This window comes from Conger conger, chromosome 7, assembly GCF_963514075.1.
Source record: "Conger conger chromosome 7, fConCon1.1, whole genome shotgun sequence".
Classification (NCBI taxonomy): domain Eukaryota; kingdom Metazoa; phylum Chordata; class Actinopteri; order Anguilliformes; family Congridae; genus Conger; species Conger conger.
The window spans coordinates 11,972,344-11,997,080 of NC_083766.1; the positions used below are offsets into that span (position 1 = coordinate 11,972,344).

Genomic DNA, 24,737 nt, shown 5'->3' on the forward strand with positions numbered 1-24,737 from the left:
GTTTTGTACAGAATGTCGGGCCATCAGCTATATTTTGAAACACGATTTTAAGGACTATAAACACAGGCAGAGGATGAGTCAACATGCCAGTGAGCCTTTTTCAATGATAGGAAGGGATTTACAATGGTCTAGTAACAATGTTTTAACACAAACATCTTACCTATTCTACTTTTAAGATTGTGAACTATTAAGCATCACTAATAATGGCACAAATAAACAGTATATGTTGTACCATCATCATCTGCATGTGCAAATGAAGTCCAACAGAGGGCAGCATTTGGCAGTTTGACATTACGAGAGAGGGAGGGAGGTATATCCGAAACCCGCCTACACAACCATAAGCATATCGATACTTAACTAACACTTTGACCTTTATTTCAACATCTTACTTCCTACCCCAAATCACACAGCATACTTAAAAGGAAAATGAAATGGTAAACAATTACAGTTAAGAAATCTGGACTCTTGCTGTGCTCGTTATAATTTCTTGTTACTCTACATTTCGGATTACTTTTAATAACTCCCTTAAGGAGTTGGGTTACATGGCATGCGAGAAATCAAAGAATGTGGCCTAGTTTTGATCTGAATAAAATCAGAGATCCAGTACGTCAACTCCTAAAAAAAATCATATAATTTAGTTTGCACAGGATGCTGGTCAACATTCTCATCTTTGTACTACCATCATCACATGCACTTGGCACAGATAGAATATATTTGTACACAGCTACTTCAGGGAATTATATTGTTGCTTTATCAATTGTAGTGTCCTTCTGGAGTTAAAACTGTAAATCTACTGTAGAAGTGAGGCCTCAGTTTAAACAGCAGGGGGTAGTTAAAATATTTCTCATGAAAGTAATACATTTTATTTATGCAATTGTGTTACTGTCTTAATACTTATAACAGAGGCAGTCCCAGCACAGAGTAAGAAATTATTTCTAAAATGCAAGAGACAAGACGAAATTCCCTAAAAGCTTATGTGCACCCTTAAACCTGTCCAAGGGGAGTCTAACCCAGATGGAGCGAGACTGTGACCTTACAACAGGGGTGCACAACTCCGGTCCCCAAACTGGTTTTGTTCCAACCAATTGCTTTGTTTTTAAATTTGCTGACAGCTCTATACATTACCCTGGTTCAGCCTGTACTTTAGCACAGCAAATCTTTAGGATCCACTCACAGTCTGCAGCTGTAGCCAGTACTCATACACATGACAGATAAGATATGATTCAATTAAATAATTAAGACGAGAAGTTGGCACAAAATCCTGAAACGGATCGGCCCTTCTTGTGCACCCCTGACTTACAAGTAGGCTGACTGGTTTAACAAAGTGTGCATGCCAAGTTACTCATCAGAATATGTTAATGGAGGTTCTGTGGGGCAGTCGTACAAACTCTTAAAATCAATATGTTGGTATAATAAGGCTGAGAGTTATGCTCTTATATTCCTTCAGACTCAGCCCATGAGAGGCTCAGCCAGTGGACATATGGGAGATGATATGCAAGTGTGGGAAGATTGATTTTCAGGCCCTTCTCTGGGCAACAAATAATTCCTTCTGTTTGAACCTAAAAACCAAAGTCTCTGCCATGCATTCAAATGTTTGCCAGTTTTTGTTTACATAATTAGTTCACGATGATACATCCAAAATTGTGTGTGAATCTTTGCAATGTAAACATTAGTTTGAATGTGCAACATACACCAATTACAAACTTTTTTTTAACGGTAAAATCCATTCACTTAACATAACGTGATGGGGAGAACAGGCCATTCAGGCCAGCAATGTTCGCCTTTTCCTACCCCTAAGTGTACCTACTGCTTAGTTTGCCTAAAAGCTAAATGGTATCTAGCACTGTATCAAGCCTGGCCTTGAAAACACCCAGTGTTTCAGCCTCCACTACACATTGTGCTAAGCCATTCCACACAGTGACCACTGTGTGAAAAACATACTTCCTAATATCTGTGCAGAATTTATCCTTTGCCAATTTCCATTTATGCCCTCGCTCTGCTAACCAAACTCACCCCGAAGAATCACCTGCAGTTTACTTCATTAATTTTGCATCACCCATGAAATAATCCTGCCTTATGCTTTTATTTCCCACATGTAGAACTTTAGATTTAGTTGTAATTAATTTAATTTGCCAGGTTTCCGCCCACTTCTGTTTAAATCGTCCTGGATGACTTTAGTAGATTACAAACTGTTAGCTAAACCTGCCAGTTTTGTATCATCTGCAAATTTAACTAAAGTACTTTCAATGTCTCTGTCAAGGTCATTTATATACATGAGTAAGAGCAGTGGTCTGAGCACCAATCCCTGTGGGACTACACTTCCCACAATACCCTGTTCAGATGAGGTCCCTCCATCTACTACTCTGTGTTCTATCCCATAACCAGTTCCAAACCCAGTCTGAAATGGCTCCTGTAATTCCTACTGTCCTCATTTGTCATGAGATACCTTATGAAACGCTTGTTGGAAATCAAAGTATATAATAAGCCCTGCTAACAAAACACTTGGTAACTTCCTCAAAGCATGCCAAAAGGTTTTCCAATTACTTACCCTTACCTTAAACCATGTTGGCGGTCTCTTAGAATGTTAATTCCAGTTTGTCTCTTACGTATGTCTGACTACCCCCTGGAGAAAATAAATATTGCTAATCTTGTAAAAATTCTGTCATTGCTTGAATGTTTAAAAAATAATAATAAAAAATAAATAAAACTTTACCACTACATTTGGCAAAGTATTTGGAATGTCTGTTTTTTTACCTCTGTAGTCCAGCAAATTGGATTTGAAACAATGAATGTGAGGTTAAAGTGCAGACTGTCCCCTTCAATTTGAGGGTACTTACATACATATCGGGTGATGCGTGTAGGAATCACATCCCTTTTTATAGTTAGGGTACCAAGAATAATTGCATGGTTGGCTTCTCAGCTGCTTCTCAGTGTAGGCGATTGCTTCCTTAGTGCAGGTTTAAGAAGGCTTTCTCTATCTAGTCTTGATTCTAGGATTCTGCACCTCAAACAGGTGTACACACATGCAGCAAACACTACACACATAGGCACATGCAAAAACTAAGAAGAAGCCATACATCAATAATGATCTTTAATGTCAATATATACAGACCTTGAAAGAAAAATATATTTTCAAAAATTAAATGAAATAAATACAATATGATACAATTTCCACAATGTCTTTGAAGAGATGCCTTTTTACACTGGGGGGGAGGGGGTCCCCTCCCTCAATCCCATCATCCTCTTGGGTCCCTGACCTTTCACCCCTCAGGAATAATACTGTACCTACAACACACCTCAATGTACAAAAAAAAATAAAGATAAATCCACATTCGTTGACCTTTCGTTTGTTTTTCTTTTAGCCTGTAGCTTTTTTTTTTCTTTTCTTTTTTTAAATCCCCAAGAACACGATAAAAAAAATTGCAGGTTTTAAAAGCGAGGAAAACTAAGAGCAGGAGAACACTGAAAGAGCGCCACCCCACAAGCTGCAAGTGTGCGCATCAAAAAACTAAAACCTCACCCTTTTTTTCGGGACAGAAACGAAAATAACAGAAATAAACAAAAGCTCTGGCGTCTCGATGAATTCAAAAGAGGAAATAACGGTTGCTTAAATAACGGACTTGTCTACCGCAGAATTATAGCGAAATTCATCTCCGCCCTCCGTGTTAACATCCGATCGGATTCCACCGGAATAGACACTTCTGCGTTTTTTCCCAGAATGCAAGGTCTGGGTTTGGTGGAGGCTGTCCCCAATGTCACAGATGAGGGGCCCGGTGAAGGTCTCTCAGTCAGGAAGTGGGCAGGGAGATGCACAGTGTACAGAGTGTCTGTCTGTAGCTCCAGCTGGGCCAGTCACAGTGAATTAGGAGTAAGAGCTGGTGCTTATGTGAGGGGAGACGGGAGACGGGGATGTGTGCATACAGGAGACCAATCGATAATCGATAATCGATGAGTGACAAGCGCACCCGGAAACTTTCCCAACAGTACGAGATGCAGGGCTGTCACAGAAACCCGTCTACCGACGAATAGCCTTCCTGGGGGGGGGCGGGGTTTTGGAATGGTAGGTGGGCAGTATAGGTGGGGGAGGCGGAGCAATGTGCCAAAGTTCGGGGAGGGGAAACGTTTGAATAAATAAATGACAACGACGAGATATCCCCAACACACACACACACACACACACACTCACTTGCCCACACATGTAGGCACACACACTTGCCCATGCACGCAGATACACGCACATGTACGCAAATATACATACATGTGCACACACCCACATAAACACACACACACGCGCACGCATACCTACATACATATAGATACACGCACACATATGCGCGCACACACACACATACATACATATAGATACGCACACATGCATATAGATACACACACACACACACACACACACACACACATCCCTACATATAGATACAGACACGTATGCGCACACAGACACACACACATGTACACACGCACACACACACACACACACACACACACCTACATACATATACATATACACACACACACATACCTACATATAGATACACACACTTATGCGCACACAGACACACACACACGCACGCACACGCACACGCACACACACGCCTTCCCACCGCAGAGTCAGCCGTGCACTATAAGTCTGTAGAAGTGAGCTTCTTCATGTTCCTGCGCTGGGCCAGGCTGGAGGCGGCCACAGGCTCCAGGACTGGCAGACAGGTCTTGTGGTTCAGTGCTGAGTAGGTGGCTGCCATCGCTCCCTGTTCAACACAGCGAGCGCAGTCACAGTCAGTCCTGCCTTTCACAGAGCCTAAGGGTAAACTAGGACAGCCCTAAAACTAACCAAGCGCCTGGAAACTACCCAAACAACCTGAGAGCCTTCACTGTTCTCTGCACGTAGTACGTACAAGATTTCAGTGGAATGAAATCTTTCAATTATTTTAAAAAATATAGACATTGTATTAAGCATTATGGTGCCCTGACTTCTACATGGTGACACCAAAATACATTAAAAAATACCCTTAAATATAAGCCGAGAATGTGCACGACGAATTGAAACAGCATAAATTTGAAACGGCCGAAGATCATTTAAGGACTCTACGGTGCTCCTGTTTTATGAGCGTTTGCTCCTGAAAATAGACTTGTGCTGGAAACTGGAAAAATAATTTAGGAGAACATTACATTTTAATGCGTTAGTGTGCACCTAAATGGCCGTTGCAGAACATAGATTTTGTAGCCACAGAACCATTTTTGTATGGAATGTCGAGGTATGCTTTCATAATTCTGCTGGAGTATGAGGCACATCTCCTTTCATGCATATATATACACTCTGTGAGCACTTTATTAGGTATTAGACTTATATTTTATATCTACTGCTGTAACCTATCCACTTCAGAGTTATGATCCGTTGTGTGTTCAAAGATGTTCTTCTACATACCACTGTTGTAATGTGTGATTATTTGCGTTACTGTCATCTTCCTGTCAGCTTTGACCAGTCTGGCCATTCTCCTCTGACCTCTCTCATTAACAAGGTGTTTAAATATTTGCATGAAAAACCTGGTGTACAGGTCTACCTAATAAAGTGCTCACTGAGTGTACACCATATGCATGCGCTTCATTTTCCCCCTGAAATCGTCTCTGATATAACGTTTCAGTGTGTCCAGACAAAGACCAGCGTAATAAATGCAGTCCAGGAGCAGCACGCGTGCGGCCGAGCCCCCTCCTCACCCACCTTGACGAGGTGCGGGGCGTCGTGGCGAGCCAGCTGAAAGTGGGGGAGCTGGTCCCTGCAGGCGATCCACGAGTGCTTCAGGACCTGCTCCGCGGAGTAGCGCTGGTGGGGGTCCACGTGCAGCATGTGAGACAGCAGCTCCTGAACACCACAGAACACACAAAAGGGAGGACCAGGTTAACAGTGGTTAGATATAAAAACTCGTCCATACCTTGTTCAATAACCTTGCTAAATTTGCACAGAAAGGGTTCTGAATTTCTATATGTTTACACTAGGACTCGGAACTGTACTGTCCTCTCAGGTCCACTTTTGCACTTGTTCTTGTGTTTGATTTGCACTTTGTTGTACGTCGCTCTGGATAAGAGCGTTTGCTAAATGCCACGTAATGTAATGTAATGAAACAACCATAGTTTATATAGCTAGCTACTACTGAGTCCAATTTAGATCTTCTGTGTATCATTTGTGAATAATAGTGTTTTCATGTATTACACAGTGCCCTTTATTTTGTAATGTAATTTGGTCAATGCTGTGTATCTATCATCATTGTTGTCTCATGTTTATATTGTATCTTTAGTATTTCTGCAAGACAGGTTTCCCTAGTCAGGACATTTAAGTAATGGATTGAACAGGGTTGAACTGCTACATAGAAATAGAGGGCCTCTCCAACTATCCCATTTTAATACATTTCTGGAACACAATATGAAACTAGCCTGGTGTTCTAACACCGATAATAACTACGTGGACACTAAGTAGTAAAGCTATATCAACTTAAAAGCTCTATTCCTATTGAGGCTGTTTGTCATTTACGTTTACAAGACATTACATTACGGTTATTTAGCAACTTACAATTGATTAGACTAGGCAGGGGACAATCCCCCTGGAGCAATGCGAGGTTAAGGGCCTTACTCAAGGGCCCCAACAGATCTTATTACTAGGGCTTGAACCGGCAATCTTCCGGGTCCCAGTCCTTAGCCACTAGGCCCAGCTTAAACAATAAGTCATAAGTTTAAGTCACAAGTGTGGACTTAAATCTTCTTTCTGAATTAAAGGAATACATTTTGGCTATGGTTACTCACAATTTAAGTCTTAGTAACAATACCTGTATTTGAACTAGTTTCTCCATTTTCTAAATTTGCCATTTTCACCATCTAACAGCATTCTCAGTACAGAAAAACATTGGCTACATAGTCAGCAGTCACTGCTGAACAAACAACCTACACACACGCATTTCATTTGTAATGTTAAATGGTTGAAAGCTATCGGTGAATGCGTGTGAACACCTGTACCTTGGAGCTGTCAGACACGGTGTCCCAGTTCCCTCCGCTCAGGGAGAACTTCCCGCTGCCGATCCGCAGCAGGATCTCCTCGGGCGTGTCGTTGGGGCCGTTGGCGAAGGGCGTGTAGCTGCAGGGAGAGAGAGAGCACGGGGTCACACACGTCCACTCTGCAGGCTGCAGGGGATAGCGTTTAGAGAAGATAAGCCCCTCCGCGTGTGTATGTGTGAGTGTATGCATGAGTGTATGAATGTGTGTGTGTGTCTGTGCGTGCGTGTGAATGTATGCATGAGTGTATGAATGTGTGCACACGCTCTGTGTGTGTGTGAGAGAGCGTGTGAGCAGGGAGTGTGCTGTCTGAATGTGTGAACGTACGTGCTTGTGGTGTGTGTGTGTGTGTGTGTGTGTGTGTATGAATACGTGTGTGTGTGTGTGTGTGCGTGTACTCACCCTGCCAGCATGGTGTACAGTAGCACTCCGAGGCTCCAGATGTCACAGGCCGCATCGTAGCCCTGCCTCATCAGTACCTGAGTCACACACACACAGCACAGTGTTAGCAGCACAGCATACTCCACTAAACACACACACAGCAGTGTTAGCCCCTCAGCATACTCCATTAAAAAACACACACACAGCAGTGTTAGCCCCTCAGCATACTCCACTAAAAAACACACACACAGCAGTGTTAGCCCCTCAGCATACTCCATTAAAAAACACACACACAGCAGTGTTAGCCCCTCAGCATACTCCATTAAAAAACACACACACACACAGCAGTGTTAGCCCCTCAGCATACTCCATTAAAAAACACACACACAGCAGTGTTAGCCCCTCAGCATACTCCATTAAAAAACACACACACAGCAGTGTTAGCCCCTCAGCATACTCCACTAAAAAACACACACACAGCAGTGTTAGCCCCTCAGCATACTCCATTAAAAAACACACACACAGCAGTGTTAGCCCCTCAGCATACTCCACTAAAAAACACACACACAGCAGTGTTAGCCCCTCAGCATACTCCATTAAAAAACACACACACAGCAGTGTTAGCCCCTCAGCATACTCCATTAAAAAACACACACACAGCAGTGTTAGCCCCTCAGCATACTCCATTAAAAAACACAGCACAGTGTTAGCCCCTCAGCATACTCCATTAAAAAACACACACACAGCAGTGTTAGCCCCTCAGCATACTCCATTAAAAAACAATCACACATCAGTGTTAGCCCCTCAGCATACCCCATTCAAAAACACAAACACTGCAGTGTTAGCCACACAGCATTCTCCATTCAAAAACAAAGACACAGCACAGTGTTAGCCCCTCAGCATACTCCACTCAAAAACAAACACACTGCAGTGTTAGCCACACAGCATTCTCCACTCAAAAACAAACACAGTGTTAGCCCCACAGCATTCTCCACTCAAAAACAAACACAGTGTTAGCCCCACAGCATTCTCCACTCAAAAACAAACACACTGCAGTGTTAGCCACACAGCATTCTCCACTCAAAAACGAACACAGTGTTAGCACGTTTCGGGCTCCACTCTCGCAGGACAGCGCTGAGGCGAGCGCTCACCTCAGGGGCGACAAAGTTGGCGGTGTAGCAGGGCGTGAGCAGCAGGCCGCTCTCCCCGCGCAGCTGTTTGGCGAAGCCGAAGTCGCAGATGCGGATGGAGTCGGGGTTCCCCGAGTCGTCCGTGTACAGGATGTTGCTGGGCTTCAAGTCCCTGTGCACCACCTGGGGAGGGGACAGGACGGTCAGAAAACCAGGACCAGCGCCTGTGAAGCCCCCCGCTGACTCCGAGAGTGAAAAGCGTTTCTGAAATTGAGGAAGCGATGTTTTTCGGGCACCGCTGTTTTGTACAATTTGGAGGCAAACTGCCTGTGGAGTGCAGCTCCTCCACCAAGTGCGTGAGATGTGTGACTCTGCAGTGACGCAAAATGTCCCAGATTTGTCCACAATGTATTACTATATTGTCCTTATAACGCAATAAGTTAAAGAAAATTAGATGCAATAGACGAGGGGAAAAAACAAAGATTGTGACTACAGTTCCTTGTGGGAGAAAGTTACTGAGTGTGTATTTTTACCATATTGTTACCAAAGACATTGAAAGGGGTGGCTGAAACACCTATACAGGAGCCAACCGCAGTGGTCCTGGGTCAGCCGTGTATCTCAACAAGACCAGAGGTGTGTTCAAGACGGCAAATGTTCACGGTGAACTATGTTTGCAGCAAACAGTTACAGTTGAACGATTTTAAAAGAACGTCCCCTTTAGCTCACCGCCAATGCATTTTGAATACAAATTTAACACTGGTAGCTAGCTGGTTCGTTGCTTGTCTGCGATTCATCTTTTAAGGAAAGCGCAAATATTACATTGATTAAAACAGCCGAATAATTGTCAGGTTTTGTTCTCTCCGTGTCTTCCCTTTCTGTTCACGGCGCACTACCTTTTCAAATACAAAATAGATCCTCAAACATGGAGCCCAGTTTCGGTCGCTTGACTCAGCCTCCCACTGGACTCATTTCCGGACTCTACAGCGCCACCGTTTTATGAGTGTTTGCTCCTGAAAATAGATATGTGCTGGAAACTGGAGTCATTTAGGAGAACATTTAATTGTGATGCATTAATGTGCACCTAAACATAGATTTTGGTGTCACGGAACAATTTGTGTGTGGATTTTGAGGCAAGGTTTCATCGTCTTGCTGGAAAGTCCACCAACAGTCAAGTCTCAGCCTTGTGTGGTAGAGGCAACCAGACGGTCATTCAAAATGGCCGATACTTGGTGACACCCGCCCTGGTCCCCGCCCTGGGTCTCACCCCCTGGCAGTGCAGGTAGTCCACGGTCTTGGCGATGGTGTAGAGCACGCCGCTGGCCTCGCGTTCGGAGAAGTACTTCTGCCTCAGGATCCTGTCCAGCAGCTCACCCCCCTTCATCAGCTCCGTCACCAGATACACGAAGCGCCCCTCGTCATACACCTACAGCACAGAGCAACACACACCCCTCATCATATACCTACACCACAGAGCAACACACACCCCTCATCATACACCTATACCACAGAGCAACACACACCCCTCATCATATGCCTACACCACAGGATAAACACACACACACACACACACAAACACACACACACACACACACACACACACACACACACACACACACACACACACACACACACACACACACAGAGTGCCCCTCGTCATCCACCTACACCACAGGGGTACACACACAACCACTGGTCCCCGCCCTGGGTCCACGCACACACACTGAACATGCACACTACAAAACTGAAGCCTTTCACACACAACACTGAATTAACTGGAAAATACACCACAGCGTGATGGATGTATTCACCCATGCTGGGCCTTTGTCAGGGTAACACTTACAGTTCAGCTGCAGTGGGTGTTATGAAGAACTCATTACATCACAGCATTTATCTAGAGTGTCTTACACAGCTTAAATTCTTGAACACACAATCCCATTTATACAGCTCTATATTTACTGGAGAAATTCAGGTTAAGCACCTTGTTCAACGGACCTACAATAGCAATGCCTATCTGGGAGCCAAACCTACGACTTACAAACTCTCAGTCGCAAGTCGAGTTGCCTAGCCTGTACGCTACCCTGCCACCGCTCACCCGGACACTGGAAAGAGCTATAAGAACACGGAATTGAGGAGGACTCACGTCTTTCAAAGTGATGATGTTGGGGTGCTGGCCGTATCGCATTAGGATCTCTATCTCCTCTGAGGGGTCCCGCTTGATTTTGTCGATGATCTATCGAGAGCCGTGAATGAGAATAAACACTCAAACACACTTGGCACCGATGGCAGGATTAATCACAGTCAAACACAGACAGATTTTAGTGGATGCTACATAGCAACGTTTTTTGGCAGTTCCGAAAATGACTTGTTTTGATAATCAGTATGGTTGAAAGCAACTGTAACAGTGATGGTTAAGGAAAACTTAAAAGGGAATAACAGGGAAATATCCTGTCTTCCACTGCCCTCTGTTGGCAGTCACATGAAATCACATGAAACATTCAGGGCTGCTTCTCATTAATGAAGGCTCATTCCAATCCCTTATTTTTCTCATCTGTTTCCTTTTCTTTTCTCTTTTTCTTGCCCCTAGCTACACCCATTGGCTGGGAAAAGATGAAATGGGGGAAGAAAAAAAAAAGAAAAAAAGAAAAAAGTAAAGACAGGGAAATTGAGAAGATGTCAATTAGGCAAATAGAATGTCCTAGATCCTTCAAATGTTGGTTTGAAGCCACGTTAGTTACAGACGTGGCAGGTGCGTGGCAGATGGGAAAGAGTGGATCCACAGGTCGATCATCTATACATCTGTCTTTCCAAATAAATACTTCTGCAAAGGATGCAAAAATGTTTTCTTGCTCAAAGAAAATCTGGGAGTTCTTAACTTCTACTTCTAGCTCCTAGAAGGAAAATTTAAGGGGTTGGAGTGTCCTTGTAGATGGTGGACCTTGATCGATTTCCGGGTCAGGAACAAGGACAGGAAAAAAGTGGAGAAAAATAAGCGATTGGAATGAGCACTGTGTGTGCCGTTTGTCCAATCATTTCTAATCATATCAATGGACATGATTCTTTGCTCTGCTAATATGTCCTGTTCTCTCACTGTGGAAACACTTCTTCCATGTGCGCCCTTCCCATGTCCCACTACTCTACATACCCTACCAGAATTGATATAAATCCATAATTATTATGGTACCAGACCTGGGTCAAATACTTTACTTTGCCTAGTGTACTGGCACCTATGAATTACTCAAAACATTCAAACCCCACCATCTGGTCCTCTTGGTTGGCTCGACTGCACCAGGCAGTCAAGCACTGATAAGCATCTGAATCCAAAACAACAACGTATTTGACCCAGGTAAAAAAAAAAAAAAAAATTGCGTGGTTTTCATGAAAACTGCACAAGCACAGCGGGACTGGCCGAGCTGACGAGAAGGTGCCCTCACCTTGACGGCGAACTCCATGCTGGTGACTCTGTGGACGCAGCGCTTGCATATGGAGTAGGAGCCCACGCCGATGTCCTCCTTCAGCTCGTAGACGTCGGCGAACTGCGCAGAGCCTGCGTGCAGCTGCTGTGGGGAGAGTGCGGCAGGGTCGGGGGAGGCAGGTGGGCTTTGGTTTGTTTGTGCCCTTTGAAATATGAACAGCAGGGCACTATAATGGGTAGGAAACTGGGCTTTTAACTCTGAGGTTCATATTTCGGCTCAGCAAGTTGAATTATGATATTTTTACGTCACATTTTAGCAATTTAGCAGATGCTTTTAATCCAAAGCGATTTACGAGCGCGTCAGTCTCTCAACAAGTGAAAAGCATTAAATGCACAAGTGGCAAAACACGCATGTAGAGCAATTACAGTTATAACCAAAAACAAGTCATCGTAAAGTTTTAGAAAGGGTTTAAAAAACAAAAAATAAGTATATATAGGAAATAGAAGAGTAAATCAGGAGGGAAGACTATGGTACAGGTGTGTTTTCAGTCTGCATCAAAATATGGGGAGGGATTCTGCTGTTCTGACAGTGGTAGGCAGGCTATTCCACCCCTGAACAGAGAACATGTGTGAACGTGCAGCTCGACCACCTGGTGCTAATCTGTCGGCTTTCTGTTGAATTATGACTTCAACAAGTTGTATTTAATTAAAATAAGTAAAAAAGATTTTTTGACTGAAAGTTGACATGAAGGGTGTCGTGAGCTGGAATCCTCAGAAACCCACTCCTAAAACCATCGTACGGACGTTAACTTCTGACGGAAGTGGCCGCTTCACCGTGTTTGGTTCAGAACAGCGCGGCGCAGTCAGGTCAAACCCCCTGCGGTTGCGGTGGTCTCATACCTGTACGATGGGGAGGATGTTGACCAGGGGGGAGCCCTTTCCTTCCTCCAGGGAGGCTGGGGCTACAAAGCTGAAGCCTTTGAAAAGCTGGTGTGCGTTGGCGCTGGGGGGGACTCCGGGGGAGTCTGCGGGCACAGGGAGCACACACCGTTTGAAGTGAGCAAAGCGCAAAACGTTTCGTCAGTCGCCTACTTCAGCGTGCTACAACGTGCAAACTCCACGACCAAGCAAACGGCTTCTAGACGATGATACATTTAGGCTTTTTGATGCCAAACAAGCGATTTTAAAACCAGGAAATGATTGCAGAGAATGCTACACTCTTGTGTAGCCGTGCTCAGAGGAATTCAAATGAGACGTGACACCTGCACACCCACCTTTGGGGGTTTTTGCAGTGAATTCTGGGTCGAAGCAGAAGGTGTCCTCTGGTTTCCCTGCCGCTGGCTGAAATGGAGGCTGGAGTTCCATCCTGAATAGTTTCTGTAAGACAAAACTAGTGTTAGTGTCTGCATGCTACCCTTCCCTATTAGTGGGATTAGCCTTCCAGTGCCATTAAGCTGTGGGTGTAGCAGACCTGCATTGCAATGTATTTTTCTTTATGTATTTCTTTTTAACTTACTCTAAGTAAAAAGTTAAAAAAACCTAACTACTTATGGTAATGGGGGCAGCCTGTAGCGTAGTGCTTAAGGTAAATGACTGGGACCCGCAAGGTCGGTGGTTTGATCCCCGGTGTAGCCACAATAAGATCCGCACAGCCGTTTGGCACTGGAGCAAGGCCCTTAACCCTGCATTGGTTCAGGGGAGGATTGTCTCCTGCTTAGTCTTATCAACTGTACGTCGCTCTGGATAAGAGCGTCTGCCAAATGCCATTAATGTAATGAAATGTAATCATTTTCACCAAAATTAAATCTTACGAAGGTGCGGGAGGATTTTTTGCCAGAACTCAGGGAGCCACATCCTAATGTGTGGCAAAAGGGCTTTCTGATTGTGCACTCACATTCCAGTCTATGGTGGAGAAGAAGGCGTGCCTCTTGATCTCCTCCACACCATCTGGGCCAGCTCCTGTCAGAGAGCGAGGAACAAGGGTCACATCGCAGATACACACACACACACACACACACACACACACACACACACACACACTCTCTCACACTCTCTCACACACACACACACACACACACACACACACACACTCTCACACTCTCACACTCTCACACACACACACACACACACACACACACACTCTCACACACACACACTCTCACACACACACTCTCACACACACACTCTCACACACACACTCTCACACACACTCTCACACACACTCTCACACACACACTCACACACGCACTCACACACACACTCTCACACTCTCACACACACACACACACACACACACGCACACGCACACGCACACGCACATGTATGCACACAAATTTCCTCTATGTACATTCTAGAAACGGCCATGCAACACTACAAGTTACGAATCATTCTGCCCAAGATTTCCTTGGGACTTCATGCTGTTCTTTGGGCTTGAAAATATAACATGCTAACTTCCAGGTGTCTTGTTCTCATTAGCACCCCCACTAGAACGGCGAACATCGCAAAGCCTTGCGGCCCGAGAGACAAATCTCAATACACAATATAATTCAATTCAATTATATATGTATGGCTCTGAACCCAGTCAAAATGCTGGTGCTGCTGTGGATGTATACATCAACGGGGACGTACCCAGCCGGTTGGCAGGATTCCGTTTAAACAGCATTCTCAGAAGACTCTGGGCTTCCAGGCTCAGGAACTGTGGCATTCCCAACTTTGCTCTGAGACGGGAGGAAAGAAAGAGGGAAAGAAAAAAAGAAAAAAACAAGACGGATCTTCCGATCAGACGTGCAATTTATGTTTCGCTGGTTTTATCTATCCGGGAGCTGTGGCGGTACATTATGGAGGCTCGCAGACGCACAGCCTCCTGGGAAATGCTGAATTTGTCAACCGGAGTGCAGCGGTAAAGAAACAAGGGTAACTCTGGCCGGCCAAGGTTATCACAGACAGTTTGTTATCACGATACGGGAGGCATTTTTTAATGGATGTATGGCACCCACACCAAGGCCTTGTGTGGGGTGGATTTACAGTAATGCAGGCACATATGAAGCATGGTTGTGGGCAGACAAATAAATAGAACAGCTGTCAGGGTCTTTAAACACGCTAATTGGGCCCATACAGAATTTAGCTTGTGTATATTTCTTGGTTTTGGTAGAATCGTTTTACCGAATACATAAATGCAAAAGTAATTGAATTTCAATCCAGTCGGCTGAATGCAAGTGCATGTTTGTGGCAGAGATCCTGATTTGAGAAAACACAAATACATAACTTAACATAGTAAGTTTATCCTTGGAAACTGAAAACAGATGAGACTTTTTAGGGGAGTCACAAATAACCTTTAAAAATTTAGCTTTTATAGTGTGTGTCGGCTTTGGTGTTGACTGATGCAACAGGACTTACTTCAGGATCATGTTCATGGTCTCATTCCGGTCTTTTCCTTGGAAGGGTAAAGTACCCGTCAACATTTCAAACTGTGGGGAAACAAATAAGAAAGGAAGAATCTTACACAACCCTTTAGCTAACACACAAACCGATAGTGCTCTAAATCAGAACATCATCTCTAACCACAGCCCAGCTCCACTATGAATGACCCCGTATCAGACTCTGAACATATTCAGCAAGAACCTAGTCAAAAACCCTTAAAGTTGGTGCTGCTGTGGATGTATATTATATTTGTTATTAATCGCATATTAACTTAAACATATGCTGATAACGTGCATTAATCCAGCTAGATATTTCTATTTCATGTTAATTATTTTGCTCAAGGGAGCAACATCACAAGTCTTGCCGAGGTTCAAACTGCATGGGTTTACTGGAACTTCATAATCACGAGGCACGCACCCGGTGCAATATGGGATCAGTGAAAAGATAAAGACCTCAGACAGAAGAGAGGGGAAAACCAAACAAATCTCATATTCTGGCTCTCCAGCATCAGATCAGACCATATGCTCATTCCAATCGCTTATTTTTCGCCTCTCTTTTCTCCTCTCTTGCCGTTTTTCTGTACTCTTAGTTCCACCCATTGGAAGAGGCTAGGAAAAGTGGCAAGAAAAGTAAATGAAGACAGGGATATAGAGAACATGTGAATTAGGCAAATGGAATGTCCTCGCTCCTTCAAACAACAGTTCAAAGCCACATCAGCTACCGACATGGCTGATGGGGAGAGGGGGATCCACAGGTCAATCATTTATAAGTCAGGCTTTTCGAAAAAACGACTTCCGCAAAGGATGCGCTGACGTTTTCTCGCTCAAAGGAAAGATTGGGAGTTCCTAACTTCGACTTCTAGTTCCTAGAAGGAACATTTAACAAGTTGGAACGTCCTTAAAGATGGCGAACTTTGGACGATTTCCAAAAGAAAAAAAGAGGAGAAAAATAAGGGATTGGATTGAGGTCTCCAGTGTCAGGTCATACCATTTCACATTCATTAGGAGGGGGGGAAGGGGGGAGTGTGGGATGTACCATTAGAACACCGAGGGACCACCAATCGGCACTCTGTGTGTGTCCTCTTCTGTTGACCACTTCAGGTGCCATGTATTCCACAGTACCACAAAAAGAGTAAGCTTTCTTATCCTGGTCCACTGATTCTTTACTGAGCCCGAAGTCTGAAAAGGAGCAGAACCCCGTTAGTCTCCCAATGCACAAAAACACTAAGTCACATGGAACCACCGTCCTACCTCTCTGCCTGACAAGTTTGTTGTATAACTTTGAGACAAGTGTATCAACCCCAAAATAACAAATGACAGGACTGCAAGGATTTTAGCGGGCAACCAAGCAAACAATAGTATATATAGTTGATACATGTGCCACCAAGACATTCCGAGAAAAAACAATTCTCAAAGTGCATATTTAGTAAGCACTTTCCACATGATGCCCGAAACAAATATTTTTTGGAAGTTTAACATGCCCCACTTGTACAGAATACTAACAACGCCGGTGATATCTGATGTTTGACAGACTTCCACTGAGCACCAACATCATGTAATCTCCACAAATAAAGGTTTAATCACGTTACATAATTGATAATATCCTGCTATGTTTGGGATACCGGAAATCTCTGAAATTAATTGTATTATTGTCAACAGAATCTCTGTGCAGCAACTTACAGCAAAAAAAGAATTACCACAGCTACAAAACAGCAGAAAAACGCGAACAAACGGCGCAGGAATTGAATTGAATAAAGCAACGGTACACACCTGTTAACTTGATATGTCCAGCTTCATCAAGCAAAATGCTGAAAATTAAAATCACATTCTCCGATACAGGTACACAAATACATTCCCACAACAGAACATCAACAATGACATCGGAAAACTCCGGAACAGTGTTGCCAACCCTCGAGCCGCGGCCCTCTGCCGGTCAGAAAACGGTTGCAAAATGGCGGCAAATAAAGTGGCTTATCTGAGTAAAATATAACCCCGAGCGAGTGGGCGACGGCCATTAGAGAGAGAGCTGTCAAGACTGTTCGCGTTGCCGACCAGCGACAAGTATTACATGCTGCACAGAAATCCGGGTGAACTACTTTTTCTACTACTGAAACGGGGACTCAAGGGCAGTGAAAAATGCGCACTATAACTGTCTGAACATAGCAGTGTCTATGTGAAGCTGAGATAAGCCTGAGTATGTCAGCTCCCATATGGTGGTGCGGTCCGGAGCGGGGGGGGGGGGGGTTGGGGGGGTTTAGGGGAGGTAAGGGTCACAGGGATTGGGATACTTTACTTTTCGGGCTTCAGGTCTCTGTAAACAATGCCTAGGTTGTGTAGATGGTCCAAAGCAAGGGCCAACTCTGCAAGGTAGAATTTCACATCCTCCTCTGTAAACATAACCTAGTGAGAACTGGACAGATTTACCCTCTGATCTCTGTTCGCAAGACAAACAAGTTATCAAGAACAACAACAGCAACAACAACAACACCATCATTATCATCATTATAGTTAAACAACAAAACAGTCAACGAAAAAGGAGAACATTAAACATTTTAAATTAATAAACAAAAACAGGGGTTATGGTTAAAACACTTTATGGAATACTGTAGTTACATTTCAGTCAAATTTCATTATTCATTTCTTATTCTTATTATAAAAATATTCAAAATTCATACAATCAAACTAAAATGCTTTATCAATCGGATAAATCAGAGAATGAGCAAGGTCGTTAGACATGTGAATGTTAATCTCACAAAAAACACATTTTGAACACTTAATTTTGAACTTACAACTAACAATAAAAATAACTCTTTTTGCCATAATGCCAACTCTCAAGAAAAACATAATTAATGTATGTAGTTACATAATAACCATATATTACTTGTAACGGACGAGGGATGAAACAGCAGGGTGAAATAAGCTACAAATGACAAGTTAGCGCTCTGATCAAAATCTTTGGCACATAGGTTAATAATATTTTTAAAAAACACTGGGAGGGTGACTTCTGTTTTCATTCACTCATGTTGTTGTAGAACATAAAATCTCTAAATTCTTTAATCATTTAAAACATTTTTTAATAAGTGCTTTCTCTTTTTTATCTTGCAATGTGACCAAAAGCTGTGTAAATATTATGACCAATAAACAATACAAATGTCAGACACTGAAAGACAATTGGCTCAAAAAAACGAGTAAATATTTTGCTGTAGTTCAAGTCTAAGTCATCCTTTTTAAGATTACATTGGGTGATGACCCAGGAATACCTGGAATTATAGACCATATTGTATTATTTTCCTGCGTTCTGACCACTGTCAAACCAGCCACGATTGATTAACCAGCACAAATAACTCCAGCTATATTCTTCTAAACTAGCGGTAAACTATCTTCAGTTACGCTCATATGTGCCTGAGATTTGACCGCGCTCCTGGAAGAAAGACATAAGAAAACATCTTGTCTTTTAAAGAAAAAAGGTGAGCTTACCTCTTTGGATAAACGAGTAAAGACATCTCCGCCCCTGAGAAAATCTAATATCAAATACAGTTTCCCTTCTGTTTGAAATGCTGTGGAATAAAAATAAACAAATTGCAAATTGAGTGTGTACATGGGTGGAAAGGCCTGTTTACATCATTATGTATTCTTATGCTCTGATTCAGCACACCCCATTGTTCACTCGATAGCATTGGTCCTCACTCCTGGTCCTTGAGAGCCACAGGTGGCTTTTGTTGTTACTCAGCACTTAATTGATAGATGAAAGCAGTTATTTACAGTTAACTCACCTCACCTGGTTTCTTGGGTCTGAATTGGTGGCTAATATTAAGGTGAAAAAACAATAACCTGCACACCCTGCGGATCTCCAAGACCAGACATGAGGACCACTGCTCTAGAAACCAACCCATTTCTGCTTTGCCCTCTACCCAGGATTCTACTTACTACATTCTACTACATCTAGCATGTCAGTGACCATATGGTGCTGCTGTCCAGGGGGAGGAAGGTTTTAGGGGAGGTAAGGGTCACAGGGATTGAGATACTTGACTTTTGGCTTCAGGTCTACTACTTCCACTTACTACATCTACTGAACTCAAGCTCCACTCTAAAGGCAGTTAAATTGGAATTTCGATGATAATGTAGATCCACTGAAAGAGAGTGAGAAGGATCCTCTACCTGTGACATTAGATATCCGAAATAAAAATATTTAATTTAAATCACCCTGTGTGGCAATGAAACATCTGAGAGATGGGTTCATGAGTAAGATTAACTGGTTAAAGTACTGCAACTAAGAGGAGTGTCTTTGGATTTTCAGTTTCAGTCTTCACGCATGATGAGCTTATATCTTCTTCTGAATCTGAAAGCAGCTGGCTGACTAGCAACAGCTGGTCGACAAGGAAAATAAATTATATTTCACATTCAATGTACCACAGAGGGGGAGTGCGGTCTGACCAGGCCACTGGATATCAAATCATTATGATAAAGGCTGACTGTTAAGAGGAGATGCTACTTGTAAAGTACAGGCTTCCAAACTCAATAAATGAATGTGGAAAAAGAGAGAGAAATAACCAGTGTACGCAGAGATGTTTTTAGTTCTTAATCCCTCTACCGACCTTATCCCTCTCACAGTCTCCCTCCTTCTGGAATACAATTTACTTGTGGGGGGGGAGAAGTGGGGATTAAGAGAAGTGGGGCTCACCGTAGTGCAACTTCACTATGAAGGGGTGATTCACCTCCACCAAAATGTCCCGTTCCATCTTCGTGCGAACACGGTCCCGAACTGTCAAGTGAAGACAACCGTGTCATGTCAGGCTAGGAACACAAGGCTCAACTCACTGGTCAAGCAAATCGAACGTGCTATACTTAATCGATACTAACTTTCCCGATGGTATAACGGAAAGGTTATTTTGGTTTATTTTAATGGGAGGGAACTACAATGGGGCAAAGCAACAGGTAAGAAGTGAGAGAAAGCAAAGGCATTCAAACCTTCGGTGGACATGGGTCAAATAATTGTTTTGGATTCAAGTACTTTTCCACGCTTTACTGAGCTTGGCTGAGGTATTGGAACCTATGAAATGCTCTCAAGAAGTACAAATCCCACCTTCTGGTCCATGGCTGATTCAATCAAGATCAATAAAGCACAGAAAATTATGTGAATCCAAAACAATTATGTATTTGACCCAGGTTTGGTGGAAGACTGACATAGCTCGGAAGACTGACATAGCCCAGAGCAAAAGAGTTACCCATACTTCGATTTCTGGATCAAAACACAATTTCTCTATGGGGAAAAATGAATAGGCTTTTCACATAACCGTCTCTGTGACTCTGTGATTTAAGATGCTGTTCTGTGAGAAGGGTTCCCAGGCTAGCTAATGCTACCTTTAGCCAGCAAAGAAATTTAAAGAAATTACTCTAATAACTTGAGGAAATTACCAATGAGAACACCAACTAAGACAAGAATAGACACAGCAATATGTACAATCGTATGAAGTAAAAAAAGACAAATTATTAATTGCCATCGGCAACACACATGAATGACAACTGAAAATACAGCCAGATACAGTACTGTGCGTGATGTTGTTATTGTGCAACATTGAGTTGCGAACAATCTAGCCTTAACAATTTGCTTTTTAAATTAATATCTAATTTTCTTTTATATAGTATTATATAAATATATTAAAATTGGATGAATAAAAAAAAAATTCATATCCAAACAAAATGTCATAAATTATTTTAAAGGATTAAAATAAAAATAAATAAAAAAATCCCATTAATTTCTCCCATAGATCCAGTAAGTCTATAAGATGCTAAGGAACCATAGATACTGTATTTCTGAAGGTATAAAGTGAAAGGCCCGACACATATCAGCCTCTGCAGTAGAGAGGCACTCACCTTTCAGAGAGGCTTTCTTCAGCACCTTCATTGCATACAGCTGCCCGGCGTCTGGACCCATCATCTTGCGAACAAGAAAAACCTGAGGACACAGAGTGGAGTTCAGAGAGGACTCCTTTAAGCACTACGGTAAGAATGAAGCTATACTCCTCATCATCGGATGGTGTTTCCATCAGTCACACTCATCTCACAGTCAAATGTCAGTCTGGAGAAGGTCACGCTCCCTTCACCAAGCTCTTCAATTCACTTGTCTGGTATCTTCAAATCGTTCAGTCTCTATAAATATCCAGCTGAATGTGTGGATACTAAGGCGAAATGAAAGCTTTGAAAGAGCGTTAAGTAAAAGTGTAAATAAGGTGAGGTGTAACAGAAGACCCACCTTGCCGAAGGAGCCCTGGCCCAGCACCTTGAGCAGCTCAAACTGGGCGGGCTCCGCCTTCTCACAGCCCTCCTTCACATGGTGGGTGATGGGGATCTCCTCGTAGGTGCCCTCCTCCTGTAGAGACCAGGCCCAAAACATAGCCACTGAGTGCCCGTAACCGCACGCACGCACACGCACAGACACGCACAGACACGCACGCACACACACACACACACACACACACATTACGTGCATTAGCACACACCTGCGCGTGCGTGCACGCGCACACACACACACACACACACACACACACACACACACACTACGTGCGTTAGTACGCACCTGCGCGCGCACCCAACATACATACGCACCATCATTATGCGCATTTGCACACACCTGCGCACATGCACTCTCTCAGACACCATTTACCAACTTTATACATACACACACCTTTGCAAGCACGCACACAGACACACACACACTGTCATTGGGTGCGTGTACACACCTGCGCACGCACGTATACGAACACCTAAGCCCTGAATACAGGTGTACGCACGCACATCCATTTATAGCACATAAGGCTCTTACTGCACTAATTCACTTGGACAATACCGTGGTAATAACTGCATTGCGTTGGGCATTTTTTAAAGCCGATTTTGCAGTCAGAAAGGCCTTACTCCATTTTATACCTGCATTCTCCAATCACTTCTGGGGAACTTTCTGTTCTTTTAGTTCGTACAAAGTAGAAAAACAAAAAGAATTGTGATTTCGATTTCACTGAAAAACTGTGCTGACAGCAGCACCTTTCCGTAACCTTGGCAACTGCACACGCTGGAATACAGTATTTTCAGGGCTCTCTGCAACATCCCGAGATACCGCCTCTCTCATATAAAAATTGAGGGAGATTATCATCTTATCTCAGTCTCTTTGGTCACATCCGTGGGGGGTGGTACTGATGGATGCAGGCCCAGGCAGTACCTGAGCCAGAGGTAAGGGGGTGAGGAGGGTCACCCTGCATTATTTTAATGGAGCTGTCAGGCAGCTCCGGTGCTCTCCAGGCCGGTGAGGGTGGAAACAAACACAACGCTGAGCTTCAAAGGAGAGGTAATGAGCTTAGCGGTGTGAGGCTCGTGTGGTGGCTGAATTATTCACGCCCGCCTGCAGGCAGGACAGGGGGGAACCGGGGAGAGGGGGCTCGGCCGGACGTACGTCAGACCCAGAGCCCACGCGCGGCGGACGCCATCTTCAGTTACGCCCTCCCTGTCACTCTTTTAAACGGACAATAAAAGCCAGCTCGAGTTTGGAGTCGGTAGGGTTGGCCATGGTTCACTGCTCGAGGAACTCCTGCTGGCTCATGGCTAGCTCTCTCGGCGCAAAGGATGAAAGTCTTTCTCAGGTGGCAAACTGATGCCACAGGCAGCATAGCGCAGGAGGCTGAGCTCCTTGGCCTAGGACTCAAGCCCGGGACTCAAGACCATCCATCCATCCATCCATTATCTGAACCCGCTTATCCTGATCAGGGTCGCAGGGGGCTGGAGCCTATCCCAGCATACATTGGGCGAAAGGCAGGAATACACCCTGGACAGGTCGCCAGTCCATCGCAGGGCACACACACCATTCACTCACACACTCATACCTACGGGCAATTTAGACTCTCCAATCAGCCTAACGTGCATGTCTTTGGACTGTGGGAGGAAACCGGAGTACCCGGAGGAAACCCACGCAGACACGGGGAGAACATGCAAACTCCGCACAGAGAGGCCCCGGCCGACGGGGATTCGAACCCAGGACCTCCTTGCTGTGAGGCGGCAGTGCTACCCACTGCACCATCCGTGCCGCCGACTCAAGACCAGCCATTAAAAAATTATGTGAATAATACTCCAATTTTCTATTTAAACAAAAGTCAAAGCAAATAATCACATAAACACCATGGATTGAATCAATAGCACGCATCTGCACTCATAACAATAGGAGAAATTAAATCAGCGAAATGATGGCATCAGTAAAATTGTGCCATTCACTGATGTGTTAAGCAGATGCACACGCAGTGAACAGCAGCTGCAGCTCGTACTCACACAGTGCGAGAGAGGTTCTCCCTCCTCCATCGGCTCCTCTGTGAGCTGATGCCCATTGACCTGGAGGAGGGGGGAAACACAAGGTCAGTAACTGGATGGTGATGCCATATTAACAAACAGCACAAACAGCAGCGTAGTGATGACATCACCATATTAACAAACAGCACAAACAGCAGCGTAGTGATGACATCACCATATTAACAAACTGCAAAAACGGGAGCGTGGTGATGACATCGCCATATTAACAAACCACACAAATGGCAGCGTAGTGATGACATCACCATATTAACAAACAGCACAAACGGCAGCGTAGTGATGACAAACAGCACAAATGGCAGCATAGTGATGACATCACCATATTAACAAACCGCAAAACCGGGAGCATGGAGATGACATTGCCATATTAACAAACCACACAAACGGCAGCATAGTGATGACATCACCATATTAACAAACAGCACAAACGGCAGCATAGTGATGACATCAACCTATTAAACCGCCAAAAAGGGAAGCGTAATGATGACATCACCACCGCAACAACAGTAAAAACAGCAGCACAGTGATGACATCAAGAAACAGCAAATACAGCAGCACGGTGCGGTGTGAAGTAGAGTCCTGCAGGGGAATGTTTTTATTTTTTAACCACACTCAAACCCACATCCGCAACATTTCTGACCATCCCTGCCCGCTCCATGGAGGTTCTTGTTCCATTCCCGCCCGCCCCCGCAGAGACTGTGACCGCGCCCGCTCTACAGCTTTCTATCCACACGCTGCCTGCTCACATCCCACAAATAACTCATAACAAATGAATACAGAATGTCTGAATCATCTGACCTAGAGACATTACATATTTCAGATTTTAAATGAAGAAAAATGTGTAGGAAACACAAAGATACTGCCTGCCTGCACATAACGAGAAATATGAGAATGATGTTTGATGATGTTTCTCTTCAAACATACTGCAGTCCAGAAGTATCTGGACAGTGACATTTTTATTTTTTATTTTATGGCTTGAAAAAGTCAGCTTGAAGT

General features: G+C 43.9%; 1 protein-coding gene across 3 annotated transcripts in view; it reads right to left on the bottom strand.

Moving 5' to 3' along the window:
• Positions 1 to 3,074: 3,074 nt before the first annotated feature.
• Positions 3,075 to 24,737, bottom strand: part of LOC133132520 (ribosomal protein S6 kinase alpha-6-like) — a 29,610-nt gene continuing 7,947 nt past the window's right edge. For 2 of the 3 annotated variants that reach the window (XM_061247982.1, XM_061247980.1), the window contains exons 2-22: positions 23,706 to 23,765; positions 21,649 to 21,765; positions 21,270 to 21,351; positions 20,077 to 20,157; positions 18,873 to 18,952; positions 17,689 to 17,795; positions 17,166 to 17,203; positions 16,432 to 16,574; positions 15,373 to 15,443; positions 14,605 to 14,693; positions 13,871 to 13,935; positions 13,251 to 13,353; positions 12,877 to 13,001; positions 11,996 to 12,121; positions 10,705 to 10,794; positions 9,829 to 9,987; positions 8,586 to 8,747; positions 7,456 to 7,532; positions 7,018 to 7,135; positions 5,732 to 5,872; positions 3,075 to 4,760 (exon numbers count right to left, since the gene is read on the bottom strand). In XM_061247982.1, coding sequence (XP_061103966.1) covers positions 4,635 to 4,760; positions 5,732 to 5,872; positions 7,018 to 7,135; positions 7,456 to 7,532; positions 8,586 to 8,747; positions 9,829 to 9,987; positions 10,705 to 10,794; positions 11,996 to 12,121; positions 12,877 to 13,001; positions 13,251 to 13,353; positions 13,871 to 13,935; positions 14,605 to 14,693; positions 15,373 to 15,443; positions 16,432 to 16,574; positions 17,166 to 17,203; positions 17,689 to 17,795; positions 18,873 to 18,952; positions 20,077 to 20,157; positions 21,270 to 21,351; positions 21,649 to 21,765; positions 23,706 to 23,765 — 2,160 coding nt within the window. In that variant the 3' untranslated portion in view covers positions 3,075 to 4,634. The remainder of the gene's footprint in view (positions 4,761 to 5,731; positions 5,873 to 7,017; positions 7,136 to 7,455; positions 7,533 to 8,585; positions 8,748 to 9,828; positions 9,988 to 10,704; positions 10,795 to 11,995; positions 12,122 to 12,876; positions 13,002 to 13,250; positions 13,354 to 13,870; positions 13,936 to 14,604; positions 14,694 to 15,372; positions 15,444 to 16,431; positions 16,575 to 17,165; positions 17,204 to 17,688; positions 17,796 to 18,872; positions 18,953 to 20,076; positions 20,158 to 21,269; positions 21,352 to 21,648; positions 21,766 to 23,705; positions 23,766 to 24,737) is intronic. The other variant, XM_061247981.1, reaches the window with a different exon arrangement.